Consider the following 17,550-nt stretch of genomic DNA (forward strand, 5'->3'; position numbering starts at 1 on the left):
AAATGGACAATAAAAAATTTCTGAGTGAATTTATTGAAATGTATAAATCTTTGCCATCATTGTGGCAAGTAAAAAGCAAAGATTATTGTAATAGAATTAAAAAGAATAATGATTATGCGACTTTAATCGAAAAATTAAAAGAAGTAGATCCTGATGCCACAAAGGATACAGTTATAAAAAAAATAAGTAGTTTGGGGCGCAATTGCTGTCAAAAATTTTAAGTCTTCAAAGCTATTGCCAATAGCTAGAAAGCGCAAAGTTAAAGCAAGGCGGTGATGAGGGGGAATCGCTTCTCTCATTATTGTATCCCGTTTCGTTATGAGTGGCAAAATTTTTTGTAAAAGTTGGTCAAATGTTGCCTTGCTCATACGAACGTAATTTTTAAAATAATTTTGTGACGTGAATTCCAGTTCTTTAATAAGCTCACTTTGTCCAAAAACTGCTCGTTTTTAAACCATTCTTTGCACCAAATTCTTTTTTTGCGATCTTCTCTCTTTTTTTACGCTTAATTGCCACAGCGAACAATATTGCTGAAGCACAATTGTTGTCCGTATTCATCGCTGTCTGAAAGAGAACTAATGTTCGGCCAAAAGTTCGTATGGTGTATGGCCAAAGCTGCGAACAAGATTGCAGAATGTTCGCGGAAATGTTCGTGTCGTGTATTTGGCGCTTTAAGCATGCCTGGCTAAAGCGGGAGTCATTGGTGCCGTATGTCGTATCGCTGTAGTCGTATCCCTAACGTAATCAGCTGTTTATCGTTACGACGGTAAACCAAAAACCAATTCGTTGGCTACGATACGGTTACGACCTTAGCGGCACCAATAATAAATTGCATTGATTCTCATAAGGTTAGTCGAATCAGCTGTTAAAAGGTTACCGATACGGTTACCGATAAAGCACCAATGTCTCCAGCTTAAAGTTCGATTATTGGTGCCGCTAAGGTCGTAACCGTATCGTAGCCAACCAATTGGGTTTTGGTTTACCGTCGTAACGATAAACAGCTGATTACGGTAGGGATACGACTACAGCGATACGACATACGGCACCAATGACTCCCGCTTTAGCTACACGAAAATTTCATGCTCTGTCGCTTTCATTCTGCTGACGCCTCGTATGCAGCTCTCCATTCAAATACATGTGTTCAGCATCAAAGCGTACAAATGTCCCTGCAGCGTCTATGACGCTTAGCCTCGTATGCACCTTGCCTAAAGGTACGCGCACATTACGCTGCACGAATCGTAGCGGCAGCGGCGCCTCACAGAGCGATATATTTTGGAAATTCACATTAAGCGGCAACCGAGCGACACATTGCAGCAAAAGTTTTATTTTTGTTTGCAAAATGGACGACACAGTTTTTGAAGCTGTAATTATTTCATTTTTGTGCGAAGAAGAGGAAAGGAAAAGAAAAAGGTCGTGGCTATGGGTCCAAGACATCTCATCCTCAAGATATGAGGAAGGAGAGTTCCACACTCTTTTGCTCAGATTGAAAGGTGGTGCAAAATTCTTTGCATGTATTCTTATGAGGCAATTCACACCTAGCGGCAGCAGGACTGCGCGACACTTCCCAACGCGACTTTTTTGCCTAATTGAACAAATTTGCCGCGCTGTGCCGGGTCGCGCAGTGCTGCTGACGATAGGTGTGAATTGCCTCATAAGAATACATGCAAATAACATTTTGTAGTGCAGTGCAGTGCTGCGTACAGTTGACGAACGAAAAAAAAAACAACCAATTGGATACATCATGGAATTCCGAAACAATGATCCTGGTGCAGTACAGTATGGAAACTTTATAAATTATTATCAATTTAATAATGCCCAACAGCGTTTGGAACTACTGCCACGCGATGTATGGCTGAGACCTTCTAGTAATAGAGCTATGAATGAGTCTTACTCGGTGCTCGACGTTGGTTGCAACGCAGGAAACCTCACACAACTTATGTACGAATTTTTGAAGGAATGTCTTGGGCCCAATACGCGAATACAAATGCTTGGTATTGATATTGACGAAGATTTAATTAAACGCGCAGAAATCAGCAATGAGCACTGCACCGGTGTAAGTTATGTCCACTTGAATATTATGAATGAAGAGGCATATGGAGAATTGAATGAATATTTAAGCAAACATGGACGTTGTAAATTTGATGCAATTTTCTGCTTATCTATAACAATGTGGATTCATTTAAATCATGGTGACGATGAACTGCAAACATTTTTGCAGAAATTGAGCGGCTTAGCTGAATTACTTGTTGTGGAGCCACAACCGTGGAAATGTTATCAAACAGCTGTGAGGCGCATGAAAAAGGCTGGCGAAGAGTTTCCACTATTCAAAGAGTTACAATGGCGTTCAAGTGTGGAGGATAATATAAACAAATTTTTAGAAGGTAAAATGGGAAGAAAAATGGTATACGAATGCCTACCAACGCGTTGGCAAAGGCGGATTTGTTTTTTTAGGTAAGGTATAAGCTTTACGCACACGATAGATTCCAAAGATAAACTGAATGCGTGCGAGGATGGAGAATTATAAAACTGGAGAAACGACTACTAGCCGCTAAGATAAAAAGGGCCAACAACGCTGATAAACAAAATTACAATGGGTCGATACTTCATTGCTGTGAGCAATCGGTAGCAAAGCGAAGTTCATCATCGTCCTTAATTTCCCCACATATTGGCGAACAACGTAGCAACTATACGTTGATGAGCTCTTGGAACTTTCTGAACTTCATGCCACGAGATGGTGACTGATGTTATATTCGGCCCAAAATCGAAAAAAATCATCTTACAGATAAAAAGAACTTCAACAACAACAACATCAAACTGAAATAACATACCTTGGTTGGGTAAGGTTACTGCTGGTACGTCGAACATACTACCAAGGGGACGCAAAAGTGTTGGCATGGTTGACATAAAGATAGGAAGGTTCCATGTGGAAGGAACGACCGAATGAATAATGCAGGCAGAGTTGATTAGGAGAACAGCCGAGGATTTGACCAGAAATCGCGTTACAATCTTAACGCTACCAATCACAGTCTATTGCAGCACTTGTTTAAAACTTTAGCCATGGCAAAATAATATTGTGCTTCTATAAGATTAAGACGTATGTGCATTCAAGAAACTTATTTTGAACTCTTTAATCGACATATTTAATCATAATTAATTGTAAATAATAAAAATAATAACCTAAGTATATTATGTTTTAGCAAATATATAAGTACTGTTGTCCTTACTTGATGTATCACTCACACCTCAATTAGTACGATCCCAACGCCAAATTGTACCATCATCACAAACGCATATTAAAATAGAGCCATCCTTAGAGAACGACGTCTGTCTTATAGCGCTCGTGCACTTTGGATGTACCAATGTGCTACATTTAGTCAAATTCGGGTCTGAATTATCCAACTCCCAAACATATGTTTTACCCTGTTGGTTGCCGAGCGTCAAAACTTTTTGCCAAAAATTGAATGCAAAACGTACAAACCAAATTTCGCATTCCTTATAATCAAAATGATGTATAATCGTCGTGGTAGAGTCTTGAGGCATTACATCCGCTTGTTCCAGCTTACCAGGCTTCCAACAGACAATTGAGTTTTCGCAAGACTTTGATAGCACAAAATCACCAAACCATTGTACACAATCGACATAATTGCGATGTATGTCACGTGTTGAAAAATCAGGAAAATGTTCTTTAATCGTAGGAAAAGGTGCAGCATTTTTACTTGTAATAAATACACAACTATTCTCGAAAGCTTCTTTAAAAGCTGGTTTATCTAAACGCCACAATTTCAAGGAATGATCCATGCCACTGGACATAATACGCTCGCCACGTAAATCAAAATCAATAGAAAGCACTTCATCACGATGACCTTCAACACCACCAAATATGGCTACACATACATCTGTTTGAATATTCCATAAACGTAACGAATGATCTTTGCTTCCTGATAGTAACATTTGAGGCCATTTGGGATGAAACTTAAGTTCGTTGACTGCATGCCCATGCCCAATATAATGTTTTGTGCAAATATGTTTTGAAGGGTTGAAAACACGTATCACGCCACGATAGCCGGCCGCAGCAAGTATGGGATCCCCATTTTCAGGATCAAAAGACCAAGCACAAGTGTAAAAGTTTTCATCGGGCTGAGAAAGGGAAGGCAATTGATTAGTTGTTTGTGCAGGGCTAGGTAAAAGAGCTAACTAAATTTACGTATTTATTTCTTCACATAGCTTATATAATTTTTTTGCCTACGGTTTTTGAGAAAATTTTAGGTATTTACATCTGGATCAGCATAACACTGCAATAATTCTATGCCATTTACATTTGCAACGCCATCAGTGCTTTGGTTCCGCCTCGGACACTGGTAAATGGATATACGATCCTTCCCAACAGAGGCAAAAATTGCTTGCTCCCTGCAAAGATGATGATTAAATTGTGCACCAAATATTGGTTGTCCATGATCTTCACGTAGATGGTATCTAAGGGCGGAAGAGTAAAAATAAAACTAGAAAAAAATCAAGTAAGACTTTTTAAACTTCGCTTACGTATATTTATAAAGTGGTTTCCCAATTTTGTTTGCCTTCTTCTGTGATTTCAATGTCTTACGATGACCAGGCGATTTGCTACGTGATGTACTTGTAGTTTCTGTGCTCCCTACACTACCTGTCTCATCTTTATCTTCACCAGTTTCTTCACTGGCGCCCAACGAATTTACGGTAGTATTTGCTGGAATTTCCCAATCGTTGGCTGAATATGGTTGTGGTGGCGTAGTTGTTGATGTAGGTAGCACGGTTGGTGGTTCTCCGGTATTGCTGCGAGTTGTTTCTTTAATAATATCATTTTCTGGTATATCCTCGGAGACCATTGATAGTTCTGATTTTCCTTGCAAAGTATTGTGGCAAGTAATAAAGCAAAAGCGCAAGAAGTGAAGTGCCAGCTGTAGGGCGGTTTTTTTGGAGAAGGGGTTGGCGGACCATGCTGGGGAATATCTAATGTCAAATGTTGCCACTAATATTTTAAAGGGAAATATTTTGCAAGCATGGCGGGAAACTCGAAAATTTGTAATTTTCAGAAAAACAAACTTAGTATTTGTTGTTAGTTGTTATGTTGTCTTCTACGACCCAGTTAGCGATATTGTACGAATTCGATATCACTACATGTTATGTAGGTTAGGTTAGGTTGCGAAGGCTGAGCTGGACACTATTGGTAACAGCTCACTACTTAGGCCACCAATGGGCCCATTGTAATACCCTATACGGCCTCACAGGGGACCCCTACCCTGCCTAAAGGGGGTCAAACCACTTCGTGGAATTTATATTTTCTAGAGCCTTTACTTCATAGCTAGAGACCTCAGCAAGGTCATGTAGAAAAGGTTTACCAAGGGTGGCCAACCTACGCCTGGCTGTCTGAGAAAATAAGCACGCGTTTACCATCCTTTGGCAAAGACCCGACATGATTCACAGCTCTGTGTATTGTCAGCATTTCCGCTTGGTAAACACTATAGTGATCTGGTAGGCGAAAAGAGACCTCTATACCCAGATCCGGTGAAAAGAGGCCTGCTCCCACCTCCCCGTCAAGCTTAGAACCATCCGTGAATACGTTGATGGCACCCGGTACCGTATGGTACATGTTATGTATTGGACCTAGAAAGTTTAAAGTAGTCATATCAAAGCGTCCCTGAGATGGTCGGGCTAGTACCCAAATGGTGCTTGTCACAGAACCGTGCTGGATCTATATGCGGCAAAGGTTCACCTACATCAATAACACTGCCCCAAACTTTTGGGGAATGTCTTTATCGCTACAAGAAGAATTGTGTGTTGTAGTGCTCATTGCATATTCTGACTTCGCTGTTCTCTATTGAAGAGTGGTAGCATTGGTTTTAAATGAGCACCGCACTTAGGTTCTAATCTCGCTAAGATGGTGGTTTTAACATGCACGACTTTTGTTTTAACAATGATTGTCAGGTAAAATTTGTTGTAAGTTATACTTTTGTTATATTTAGTTCTAAAACAGTTGAAACAATGTGCCAGATTATATGTAAAATAAAACAAGGCCTAATTCAAATACCTAAAAAAATATACATAAATAACTAAAATGGTACACGTACTTCAATTAGATTCTCCCACAGTTATTTTTTCCAATTCTCTATCTATATATCCCTCGATTTCTTTGAGTGCTTTAGCACTATGGTCAGTACGTGTTAATAGTTGATTCGTGAAGTAGTCTCTCAATATATTTGCCTTCTCTTGTGTTAGACGACCTTGTGCATATGAAAGTTCCAGCTCATGTGCCAAGTATGGTCCCATTTTCAACTCTGTAGCAGCTTTCAAATAAGCACATTTTCGATTACGAACTTCTAACAACTTTTGCAAGTTTGCGCGTCGTTGCACCTCCAATGCCACAATTTGCATTGAACCGGGCAAAATTGTGGGTATACATTGACCAGTAGGGGGTGGTGTTGAGGGCGCAACAAATACATCAGGTATTTCAGCTTTTAATTTTCGACCAAAATCCACGATTGGCTGTAAATTCAAACGCAACACGGCGATTATCTCTTCACGTATGGCTTTGCGCTCTGTATATGTTAGGTTAATCGTTTCGCGCAAGTCCTTCAAACCTAAATTAATAGGTAACATTGAAACTTTGTGGCTGTATCGTGCTTGTGGGAACTCGATATTTACTTACCTAATAGACAATCATCTCCACCGCTACCGCCACCATTCAATTGCAAATAATTGTTGACATCAAGCACTTTAAGTGCTTGCTCCACATTTTCTCCACTATCTGGTAAATCTAATTTTTTCATTCTTATTTTCTGCAAGTTATCCAGTACTAGACGAAGCTTTCTGATTTTATGCAATTCGCTATCACGTTTCAGTTCCATTTGTTTGCGAGCTTCTGCATTCAAAATGCTTAATGTTTCATTTGAATCCGACATGACTTTTTTGACGGATTCGTTTGACGAAATTTGTTGCCTTGCAGGATATTTTGCGCCTTTTGCGCTATTGAAGAATATGTACCATTGTACAAGTCATTGTACAGGTCTACAAGTAGGATATGTAGCAGAACGCACATACACAGCCACGCTCACCTGATGAAAATGCTCGTTCTTGTTCGTTTTTTTGTGGATGCTATTTGGCATGATTTGGCACTGTTGTACTTCATAGGTGCAAGAAAAGCGTATTAGCTGCCAAAGAAAACTGCGTAAAAAATGTTGAAATATTGGAATAAATAATTTATAGTAAATTCTTACAAGAGATATAGTTTGTGTCAAAAATTTCCATGTTTTCTTAAATTTTATTGATAATTTTATAAAATTTGTTTTAAGTTGGCGAGTACGGAAAAAGCAACCATGTACGAAGATAAACAATCAGACCAATTCTAAATATTCTCGCGGAATTTTGTTCTCGCGGATTTTTTTATTCCCGCGGAAAAATTCCTCCAATTCTTTTCTCCTAGGGAGAAGAATAATTGGGGAATAGGAATTTCGAATTTTCGTAGTCAGCTGTTTTGTCAACTGAAATTTCGTTGCGCATTTCTTATTTTGTTTAAAATATTGTAAAGTTTAATTATTGTTGCCAATTTGTTTGAAATTAAGAAATAAGGTATAAACAATGCACATTATTGCTTTTCATGTGGTATTCACTGAAATGAGTAATGAATTGGTGCCACAGCACCATCAACAGAGGAGCATAAAAAGAAGACCGGCGGGATAACACAAATCCGCCAGACTTGCCTGCATTCATTCTGCAAAGCAATTTTCTGGCAGCCAAGTCAAGTTGAGTTTCGCCATATGCCAAAATCTATTTAAGCCTTCTTAAAAAATCATTGCGCAATTTCTGGATCGCTGCATCAAATATGCGAAGAGCTCTTCCGTTGCTTATGATATATTTTTCGACTTAAATAAAGAATATTGTGGTTGTTGTTGTATTAACAGTGAGAATATTGTGATAGAATGTAAATACATATTTTAGCACAAATTTGTACAAATAAGTGTTCTTTCTTAAAATAACCAATTTCCCTTAACGATTTTGATGCATTCCCTTTAATTTAACTAGTGAAAAAACTTCTATGAAATGGCAGAGAAATCTCCCTCTCCCTCACATTCATAAGACCTACTTTTCTCCCATAACTGGTTTCCGCTTTTTCGAACATTGTTCAGAATAGGAGGAAAGGGAGAAGTGAAAAAACTCACAAGGAATTTTAATTTAGAATACCAGGAATGGGAGAAGGGAAAAAACTCGCACGGAATTTTCGTTTAGAATTGGGCTGAATTTCTCTTGTTCTTGCTTTTTCACAATAAAATGTCTTATAGATAAAATCCATATGTTTTGGACAATTTTAATTAACAAATTGTGATACTTTATTACTTTATTACCGGTATAACGATTGCCAAAACACGACCAAAACCGCCGGGGGAGGTATTAATAGACCCGTTTTTTTCCTCGCTTCCAATAATTCGAATACTTTTCCGCCTTTGGACTATTGATAACAGGACAAAACGCGTCTTTTCATTTTTCTTTCCGGTTTTTTGGACGGGTTATTGCGGTCCACCTCGGTTTCAAACTGTTTTTCGCGGAAAACTTTTGAACGGGTAGAAAAACTTAAATCCCGTGTTTGTATTCTTAATACTATAATAACTACGCGTCCTCAGATATCCCAATTGAAGACTTTTTTATAATTTTCTGAAGGACCCACATGGGTGCATTTACAATTTCCTACTAAATTCGTTAAAAAAATGTACCATCACAGCAACCCATATCTGATATTCCGATCCCTTTTTTGCTTCCCTGTGTCGCTTTCGACGAAGCAACCCCGGTAATTTTGACACTTCGTTCAGTGTCAAAACTCATGTTCCACTGGGTTCCACGCTAGTTTGACACTGACCGTTTCCCTCTCATACATATCATACTTGTAAACTTGTACAATGACCGAAGTGTCAAACTGCCGTGTGTTAGAAAGGGAAAGAAATTGTTTCCCTCTCATACATATACTTGTAAACCTGTACAATCATTGTTTACTATATAGTTTGGCAGCTTAAGTAGAGGTTATGTTGCGAATAGAGTGGAAGGCAGTGGACTAGGCAGTCGAATGTCATATAATGAAGGAATGGTGTTCGGAGATTTTTCGAAGTTAAAAAAAAAAATGATAAAAGCTTTAATATAAATAAAAATATTGTTTTAATAACAACAAAAACGCCATGTATATTCTGTATACATAAATATGTAAGGATTATCTCACTTTAAAATTTGAATTAAATAATCTAAAGTTTTGTTTTGAAACTGAGTCGAGAACTGTGCGTGTGAATGTGCGAATTTTCACCGATCAGCTGTTAGTTGCGCTACTTGGTAAAATTTACAATGTGTACAATGGTCGAAAGGAAAGGTAAATAAGTAATTATTTGTGATATATCTTCATTTTAATCTATTAATTAAATAAAACAACATCTACTTTGTAGGAACCAGAGAAAGAGAACGAGTAATTCATAAAAAGAAAACCCTAAGTAAAGTGAAATCATCAAAGCACCCAGCACCACTTCGTTTTCTGACGTCGTCGCGTCAAGTTCGATTTTCCCCACAACTCAACCGCGTGTTATTAAGGGGCTTTTCTCACGCGGTATGAGAATAAAATGGCGGATAGTGCGGGAGTCGAAATGACAAAAATTAATTAAAATTGTGCGCTGTATCGTAAAAATATGCAAATTGTGCAAAAAATGATAATCATTTGCTATCGGGCAAAAATACTGAAAAACTTTAAAATAAAACATGCACTTTGTGCAAAAATATACATATAATTGCTATCGTGCAAAATCAAATTTAACATTGAAGACACTTGGCAACAAGCCACTGAAAATTAATGTTCATATACATACATACTAATGGAAATAAAATTCTCGGAAATAAACGGGACAATTTAACGGAGTAACTAATAACGGGATTGAAAATATCCTTATTATATACTAATGTACAGTCATGTACACATAACCAGAATACCTAAATATAAAATATAACACCTGATAAGACGAAAATACTTCTACAAAATTTTACAATAATTACCAAAATTGTACAAAGACAACAATGGAATGGACTGGGGAATCTGTATATATTATATTAAAACTTACCGGATTATAAAATATAACACCTGATAAGACGAAAATACTTCAAAAATTAAATAAACGAAAAATAATTACCAAAATTGGACAAAAACAACAATTGAATGGACTAGAGAATCTGTATATATTATATTAAAACTTACCGGATTATACAAATTACTGGATTTGAATCATACAACCATAAAGTGATATTGGAGTTTGGAAAATTTAAACAAAGAAAGTGGACAAAAATACCAACTTAAACTGAAAATAAACAAAAATTTAAACTATTGTGATATGAAGATTTGGAAAAATATCAACAAATTAAAGACCTTTACCAAATTAAATTGGACATAAACACAAATTTAATAAATAACAAACATACATATAACTATAATTTGAAAATAACCTGGCGTGGTGCCATGAAAAAACCAGTTTACAAAGCACATAGTTAAAAAGAAATAGCAAGCTACTACACATGGTTCTGGCCAGTTGGTATTACCATTGTGTACTAGTGGAGCCTAAATTACTTACATACTTTGGAAAGTTAATAAATTAATCAAATTATGCATTGGACAATAACCTGGAACTGGGACTAAGAAGGTCCTCCTCCATGCAATCAAATCTCTAAAAAAAAAAAAAAAAAAAAGCACTCAGCATCTGAAGATGACTTTAAAAAAATGAGGTCACTTAAACGTAAACAAACTGAAATAGCACGTGTGCTTCAACTGAAATGCGAAATCTTGCTGCAGGGTAATCTATCCTATTTGGAATATACAGAACTGAAAGAAGAGATATGTAGGCTTAATATCCTTAAAGAGTCATTTGCTAGACAAGCCGAGAGTTATGAAAGGTAGTGGAGAAATGGGATAGTATTTGTATATAGTATACTCTTAATATATCATCTAGGAACTATTTACATCAAAAGAAATGGTAATGTTTTGCAGGACGATGCACCACGTAATTTTTATCAAAAATTGTTAAAGAGGGTATCAAAAGAAAATACGGTTTTAGTCTAGTTGAGGGGTCGACTGCTAATACGCTACCAAAAATATCGAGATAGGTGTCAAACGACGCGTCTTGACATAAGTATTAATAATCCGAAGGCGGATTTGTATCCGGCAAAGGACCATCACATCGATAACACTCCCCAAAGCCTTCGGGGAGCAACCTTATCGCTACAACAACAACAACAACAACAACAACATCAATTGTAATGTGGAAGCAACGCCTCTAACACCCCTCTCATTATGGTCCCCCCTGTTGAAACAGCAAGTTTCCTTGGACTCCCGTTAGAAGATATTGATGACAATTTGTGATCGGTCGCACCTATGGGGCGAAGCACAGCTACAACAACATAATTTAATTACATAGGCCGATATGCTTTAAACACAGAAGTGAGCCTATGCTTTTCTAAATACCTTTGGTACGTCGAACCTGAATCCCTTGGCAGAATTTCTAAATTGGTTCTGGTTTTCGATATATTTGTACCTGAAATTCTCTGTTATATGTATTTACTATGAATTTTTGTCAAGAAAATTTATCATTGCAAAATATTTGAAAGTGCAACTATTTTCCTTAAAATGTAGTTGAATTCGAAAGACTTACTTTTCGGCTTGAAATAGATCTTTAAACTGTACTAGATTTGCTGCAATTCTCTATACAGATTTAAAGTCTACTTCCAGGCATGTTAGTCAAAGAACGATTTTTGTAAAAGCCTGCTTGATACACATTTACTAAAATTCAACAATATACTAATTTGCAAAAATAAAATGCTGGATTTGGTATTTGTGGATGATCCTGTGGGTCTTGCCCTCAAGCGAATTCCTCCATTATCACTACATCGTACACCTGGGATAATGATTGTTTATGCTGTCTGTCTTGTTTGATGCAGCAAAAGTAAAAACTAGTTCTCGGTCAAGATGTTTTTATAAGGCAAATTTTAATAAGCTGAATTATCTTATTTCTACAAATGACTGGTCGGATCTATATGCTTGTAATGATATCGAGTCAGCAACTTCTACTTTTTACAGTTCTCTCAATGGCTTCTTTGAATGCGGTGTGCCTCTTCGCCACGGCTGGAACGGGCAAACCCCCGAGGTTCTCAAGAAATCTTGTGAGACTATATAATATTAAATCTAGGCTATACAAACGATTTAAAATATCAGGATCATGCTCCGTTTTTATAAATATTTAGTTGCTAGATCAAAATTTCATCGTCTTAATTCAACAGTGCTGTAAATGTTACTTAAACCGGTGTAAGCTTAAATTTTTTAACAACCCGAAACCCATTCGAAGAGAAAAACTTCAGGATTTCCGCCTGCTTTTGCCTATGGATGTAAGGACGCAAACTCTGATGATGGTGTTGCCAAGTTATTTGCTGAATTTTTTAAGTCGACCTATTCATCTGAACTTTTTCAACCAGATCTCTATCCGTACACCTTAGACAGATTTTTTTGCGGGAGGGCCTAATGCACCAAACTAAAATGCTTTGGAAGGTTGAATTCTATCTTACTTGAGGAGCTGATAGCCATAGCAGCTAGTGCTCTGTTTTGTTAGTCTTAAAATCTATTTCAAGCCTAAATTTATAATAATAATATCTTACTTGAGCAGATTTGTATTCAAAATTAATTTTCTTTTTCTTGTTATCGCTACAACTACCTATAGAGCCTACTTTAATTGACTGTAATTACAAACTAGTGTGTTTTGGAATATTTGTCTTAGAAAATATGCAAAAATAGTATATTGCTGTTGCAATTTGCAAACCCACAAACCAGATAGGTACAGTATTTGACCATATACTACTAATAGTAGGAGAGCTGGTAAGCATTTTTGAGCAGGTATTGGAGGCACAATGAAAATTATGTACAATGCTTTTTTAATGATATCTAAATATAAAAACGCAGAACTGGCTAAGGGGTGGCGGGGCTGAGACAATCCTTGAATTTAACAAAAAAATAAATTTTTGTATGTTAAAAATGTTTTTGAGGTACTTTGAAAATTAGATATCTTAAAATTTATTATTTAATATTTGAAAAATATAAATAGAAATAAGCCAGATTATTAGATTGGGTCTAAAACGTTGCCAGGTCATTGCAAAATAATTTTTTTTTAACTGAATTTGATGCACTTTGAAAATTTTAATATTTGAAAAATATAAAAAGAACTAAGCCAGATTATTAGGTTGGGTCTAAAACGTTGCCAGGTCATTGCAAAATAATTTCGTTTTTAATTGAAAAAATGGTTTTGAGACACTTTGAAAATTAGATATATTAAAATTTAATATTTGAAAAATATAAAAAGAACTAAGCTAGATTATTAGGTTGTGTCTAAAACGTTGCCAGGTCATTCCAAAATAATTTCTTTTTTAATTGAAAAATGTTTTTGAGGCACTTTGAAAATTAGATATGTTAAAATTTAATATTTGAAAAATATAAATAGAAATAAGCCAGATTATTAAATTGGGTCTAAAACCTTGCCAGGTCATTGCAAAATAATTTTTTTTTAACTGAAAATATGTTTTTGATGCACTTTGAAAATTTTAATATTTGAAAAATATAAAAAGAACTAAGCCAGATTATTAGGTTGTGTCTAAAACGTTGCCAGGTCATTCCAAAATAATTTCTTTTTTAATTGAAAAATGTTTTTGAGGCACTTTGAAAATTAGATATGTTAAAATTTATTATTTGAAAAATATAAAAAGAAATAAGCCAGATTATTAGGTTGGGTCTAAAACGTTACCGAGTCATTGCAAAATAATTTTTTTTTTATAATTTAATTGGGGATTGCCCGTATTGCTTTTTTTAAATGTATGAAAACATTTATTTGAAGCATTTTTTTAATTTTTATAATTTATTTAATAATTTGGGAAAATTTTAAACAACGTGACATCAGGACGGACAAGGCGACAGCTGTTTCGATTATACCTTGTAAATCTCTTCAAAGCCTTTTCTCCCGGGAGTGGGAGTCGAACCCGCACTCCTACGTTAGTTGAAATGGTTACAAACGCATTCACCAACGTCATGCCTTAGTTGTTGTAAAGTTTTTCCCAATTGCCTTCTTTTTGTTGCATATTTTAATCTTTTACACATTGCATACTTCGTATGCAATTATGTGTTAAAGCTATGCTTGGTACGGCGGTTTTCAAAGAAACTTTGGTATTGAAAAAATGTTTTTGAGACACTTTGAAAATTAGATATGTTAAAATTTAATATTTGAAAAATATAAAAAAAATAAGCCATATTGTTAGGTTGGGTCTAAAACGTTGCCAGGTCATTGCAAAATTATTATTTTTAATTGAAAAAATGTTTTTGAGGCACTATGAAAATTAGATATGTTAAAATTTATTATTTGAAAAATATAAAAAGAAATAAGCCAGATTAATAGGTTGGGTTTAAACCTTGCCAGGTCATTGCAAAATAATTTGTTTTTATTGAGAAAATGTTTTGAAGCTCTTTGAAAATTAGATTTGTTAAAATTTAATATTTGAAAAATATAAAAAGAACTAAGCCAGATTATTAGATTGGGTCTAAAACGTTGCCGGGTCATTCCAAAATAATTTATTTTTTAATTGAAAAAATGTTTTTGAGGCACTTTGAAAATTAGATATCTTAAAATTTATTTTTTGAAAAATATAAAAAGAAATAAGCCAGATTATTAGGTTGGGTCTAAAACTGTGCCAGATCATTGCAAAATATTTTTTTTTCAATTGAGAAAATGTTTTGAGGCACTTGAAAATAAGATATGTTAAAATTTAATATTTGAAAAATATAAAAAGAACTAAGCCAGATTATTAGGTTGGGTCTAAAACGTTGCCAGGTCATTCCAAAATAATTTCTTTTTTAATTGAAAAAATGTTTTTGAGGCACTTTGAAAATTAGATATGTTAAAATTTATTATTTGAAAAATAAAAAAAGAAATAGGCCAGATTATTAGGTTGGGTCTAAAACGTTGCCAGGTCATTGCAAAATAATTTTTTTTAATTGAAAAAATGTTTTGAGGCACTTTGAAAATTAGATATGTTAAAATTTAATATTTGAAAAATATAAATAGAAATAAGCCAGATTATTAGATTGGGTCTAAAACGTTGCCAGGTCATTGCAAAATAATTTTTTTTTAACTGAAAATATGTTTTTGATGCACTTTGAAAATTTTAATATTTGAAAAATATAAAAAGAACTAAGCCAGATTATTAGGTTGGGTCTAAAACGTTGCCAGGTCATTGCAAAATAATTTCTTTTTTAATTGAAAAAATGGTTTTGAGACACTTTGAAAATTAGATATGTTAAAATTTAATATTTGAAAAATATAAAAAGAACTAAGCTAGATTATTAGGTTGTGTCTAAAACGTTCCCAGGTCATTCCAAAATAATTTCTTTTTTAATTGAAAAATGTTTTTGAGGCACTTTGAAAATTAGATATGTTAAAATTTATTATTTGAAAAATATAAAAAGAAATAGGCCAGATTATTAGGTTGGGTCTAAAACGTTGCCAGGTCATTGCAAAATAATTTTTTTTATTGAGAAAATGTTTTGAAGCGCTTTGAAAATTAGATATGTTAAAATTTAATATTTGAAAAATATAAAAAGAACTAAGCCAGATTATTAGGTTGGGTCTAAAACGTTGCCGGGTCATTCCAAAATAATTTATTTTTTAATTGAAAAAATGTTTTTGAGGCACTTTGAAAATTAGATATCTTAAAATTTATTATTTGAAAAATATAAAAAGAAATAAGCCAGATTATTAGGTTGGGTCTAAAACTGTGCCAGATCATTGCAAAATATTTTTTTTTTTTTAATTGAGAAAATTTGAAATTGAGGCACTTGAAAATAAGATATGTTAAAATTTAATATTTTAAAAATATAAAAAGAACTAAGCCAGATTATTAGGTTGGGTCTAAAACGTTGCCAGGTCATTCCAAAATAATATCTTTTTTAATTGAAAAAATGTTTTTGAGGCACTTTGAAAATTAGATATGTTAAAATTTATTATTTGAAAAATATAAAAAGAAATAGGCCAGATTATTAGGTTGGGTCTAAAACGATGCCAGGTCATTGCAAAATAATTTTTTTTAATTGAAAAAATGTTTTGAGGCACTTTGAAAATTAGATATGTTAAAATTTAATATTTGAAAAATATAAATAGAAATAAGCCAGATTATTAAATTGGGTCTAAAACCTTGCCAGGTCATTGCAAAATAATTTTTTTTTAACTGAAAATATGTTTTTGATGCACTTTGAAAATTTTAATATTTGAAAAATATAAAAAGAACTAAGCCAGATTATTAGGTTGGGTCTAAAACGTTGCCAGGTCATTCCAAAATAATTTCTCTTTTAATTGAAAAAATGTTTTTGAGGCACTTTGAAAATTAGATATGTTAAAATTTATTATTTGAAAAATATAAAAAGAAATAAGCCAGATAATTAGGTTGGGTCTAAAACGTTGCCGGGTCATTGCAAAATATTTTTTTTTAATTAAAAAAAAGTGTTGAGGGTCTTTGAAAATTAGATATTATAATTCCGGTTTATTTGTAATAATAATGCCAAGGTTGGGTTTTTTTATGTATGTTATGTTTGTCGGGTGTTAGCCGTAGCTCAATCTTTATTAAACATAAAATAACATACAATTTACAGGTCATAATTACATAAAAAAAAAAACAAATAAATATATAAAGTCTTACCGCGTATTTAATTACCAGTTGTTGGATGTTCGGCAGACAGAAAAGGAATATGTAACGTTATGTCCTTTGACACTTATTTATACATTAGCGATGTCACATACATATTTAAATGAACGGCACAATACAATAGTAGATACTTATACAAATACATTTGACAAGTGAACATTTTCGGAATTTAATCTACAATTAAGGGTTGCCAACATCCCTTTTTCTTTTAGTTAGATGATAATCTGGATTCCAAGCTGGAGGTCTCTTGCGTCTCGGTGATCTTCTTAACTCTTGAGAAACTGCAGGTGGTTCAGTAGTTGACTCTCGAGCATCTGTAGGTGTATCATTGCTGACTGCTGTTAATGATTCGTTAACAGGAATTTCTATATTCGGAGACTGTGTCTGTTCCTCGGCTGGATTACTTAGCGTTGACTCTTGCCCTGTGGCAATGTCACTTTCTTGAACTCTTGAATTGGTTGAATCGGAATTCGAAGTTGTTGGCTTAGGTGGAAGCTCAAAATAATCATATAAAATATCCAATGTGTTGTTTGGTGTTTTTACGAATCTTGGTCGAAGCTGGTTTGAATGAGATTTTATCACTCTAAATATGTCAGAGTTTTCGATTTTAACCTCGTAGTTAACTTTGCCTAGAACCTTTATGATTGTTCCGGGTGCCCAATAAGATTGGTTAAGTTTATATAACTTTGCGTAAACTAGATCTCCAACTTCATAATTTCTTTCTTTAGCTCCATGTCGCTTATTAAACTGTTGTTCCATGTGTTCGTTACGTGACTCATT

At 34.5% G+C, this 17,550-nt stretch overlaps 4 protein-coding genes across 5 annotated transcripts in view; 2 read left to right on the top strand and 2 right to left on the bottom strand.

The window, feature by feature from the left end:
• Positions 1-1,686: 1,686 nt before the first annotated feature.
• Positions 1,687-3,209, top strand: LOC137240896 (probable RNA methyltransferase CG11342). The gene has a single exon (XM_067767833.1). It carries the CDS (start codon positions 1,742-1,744, stop codon positions 2,453-2,455), a length of 714 nt encoding a protein of 237 aa, XP_067623934.1. The 5' UTR covers positions 1,687-1,741; the 3' UTR covers positions 2,456-3,209.
• Positions 3,100-5,793, bottom strand: LOC137240894 (polycomb protein esc-like). The gene is made up of 3 exons (XM_067767831.1): positions 4,540-5,793; positions 4,275-4,473; positions 3,100-4,137 (listed from the first exon to the last, which is right to left on the bottom strand). The coding sequence occupies exons 1-3, from the start codon at positions 4,857-4,859 to the stop codon at positions 3,244-3,246; spliced, it is 1,413 nt and encodes a 470-aa protein (XP_067623932.1). The 5' UTR covers positions 4,860-5,793; the 3' UTR covers positions 3,100-3,243.
• A 171-nt stretch (positions 5,794-5,964) lies between these two features.
• dgt2 (dim gamma-tubulin 2) lies at positions 5,965-7,044 on the bottom strand. The gene is made up of 2 exons (XM_067767832.1): positions 6,680-7,044; positions 5,965-6,611 (listed from the first exon to the last, which is right to left on the bottom strand). Exons 1-2 carry the CDS (start codon positions 6,930-6,932, stop codon positions 6,103-6,105), a joined length of 762 nt encoding a protein of 253 aa, XP_067623933.1. The 5' UTR covers positions 6,933-7,044; the 3' UTR covers positions 5,965-6,102.
• A 2,454-nt stretch (positions 7,045-9,498) lies between these two features.
• Positions 9,499-17,550, top strand: part of LOC137242753 (uncharacterized) — a 44,588-nt gene continuing 36,536 nt past the window's right edge. The window contains exons 1-2 of one of the 2 annotated variants that reach the window (XM_067770004.1): positions 9,499-10,938; positions 10,995-12,091. In XM_067770004.1, the coding sequence (XP_067626105.1) occupies positions 10,766-10,938; positions 10,995-11,022 (201 nt within the window). In that variant the 5' untranslated portion in view covers positions 9,499-10,765 and the 3' untranslated portion in view covers positions 11,023-12,091. Of the gene's footprint in view, positions 10,939-10,994; positions 12,092-17,550 lie in introns of those variants that run through there. The other variant, XM_067770005.1, reaches the window with a different exon arrangement.

Source organism: Eurosta solidaginis, chromosome 2 (assembly GCF_040869045.1).
Source record: "Eurosta solidaginis isolate ZX-2024a chromosome 2, ASM4086904v1, whole genome shotgun sequence".
NCBI classification, from domain to species: Eukaryota; Metazoa; Arthropoda; class Insecta; order Diptera; family Tephritidae; genus Eurosta; species Eurosta solidaginis.

Excerpts from the sequence above, each read along its gene's own strand:
- LOC137240896 (XM_067767833.1), top strand. The coding sequence starts at position 1,742 with ATGGAATTCCGAAACAATGATCCTGGTGCAGTACAGTATGGAAACTTT.
- LOC137240894 (XM_067767831.1), bottom strand. The coding sequence starts at position 4,859 with ATGGTCTCCGAGGATATACCAGAAAATGATATTATTAAAGAAACAACT. Across the intron at positions 4,474-4,539 it reads AAACCACTTTATAAATATAC|ATACCATCTACGTGAAGATC; the intron begins GTAAGCGAAGTT and ends TTCCGCCCTTAG. Across the intron at positions 4,138-4,274 it reads AGTGTTATGCTGATCCAGAT|CCCGATGAAAACTTTTACAC; the intron begins GTAAATACCTAA and ends TCCCTTTCTCAG.
- dgt2 (XM_067767832.1), bottom strand. The coding sequence starts at position 6,932 with ATGTCGGATTCAAATGAAACATTAAGCATTTTGAATGCAGAAGCTCGC. Across the intron at positions 6,612-6,679 it reads TGGAGATGATTGTCTATTAG|GTTTGAAGGACTTGCGCGAA; the intron begins GTAAGTAAATAT and ends CTATTAATTTAG.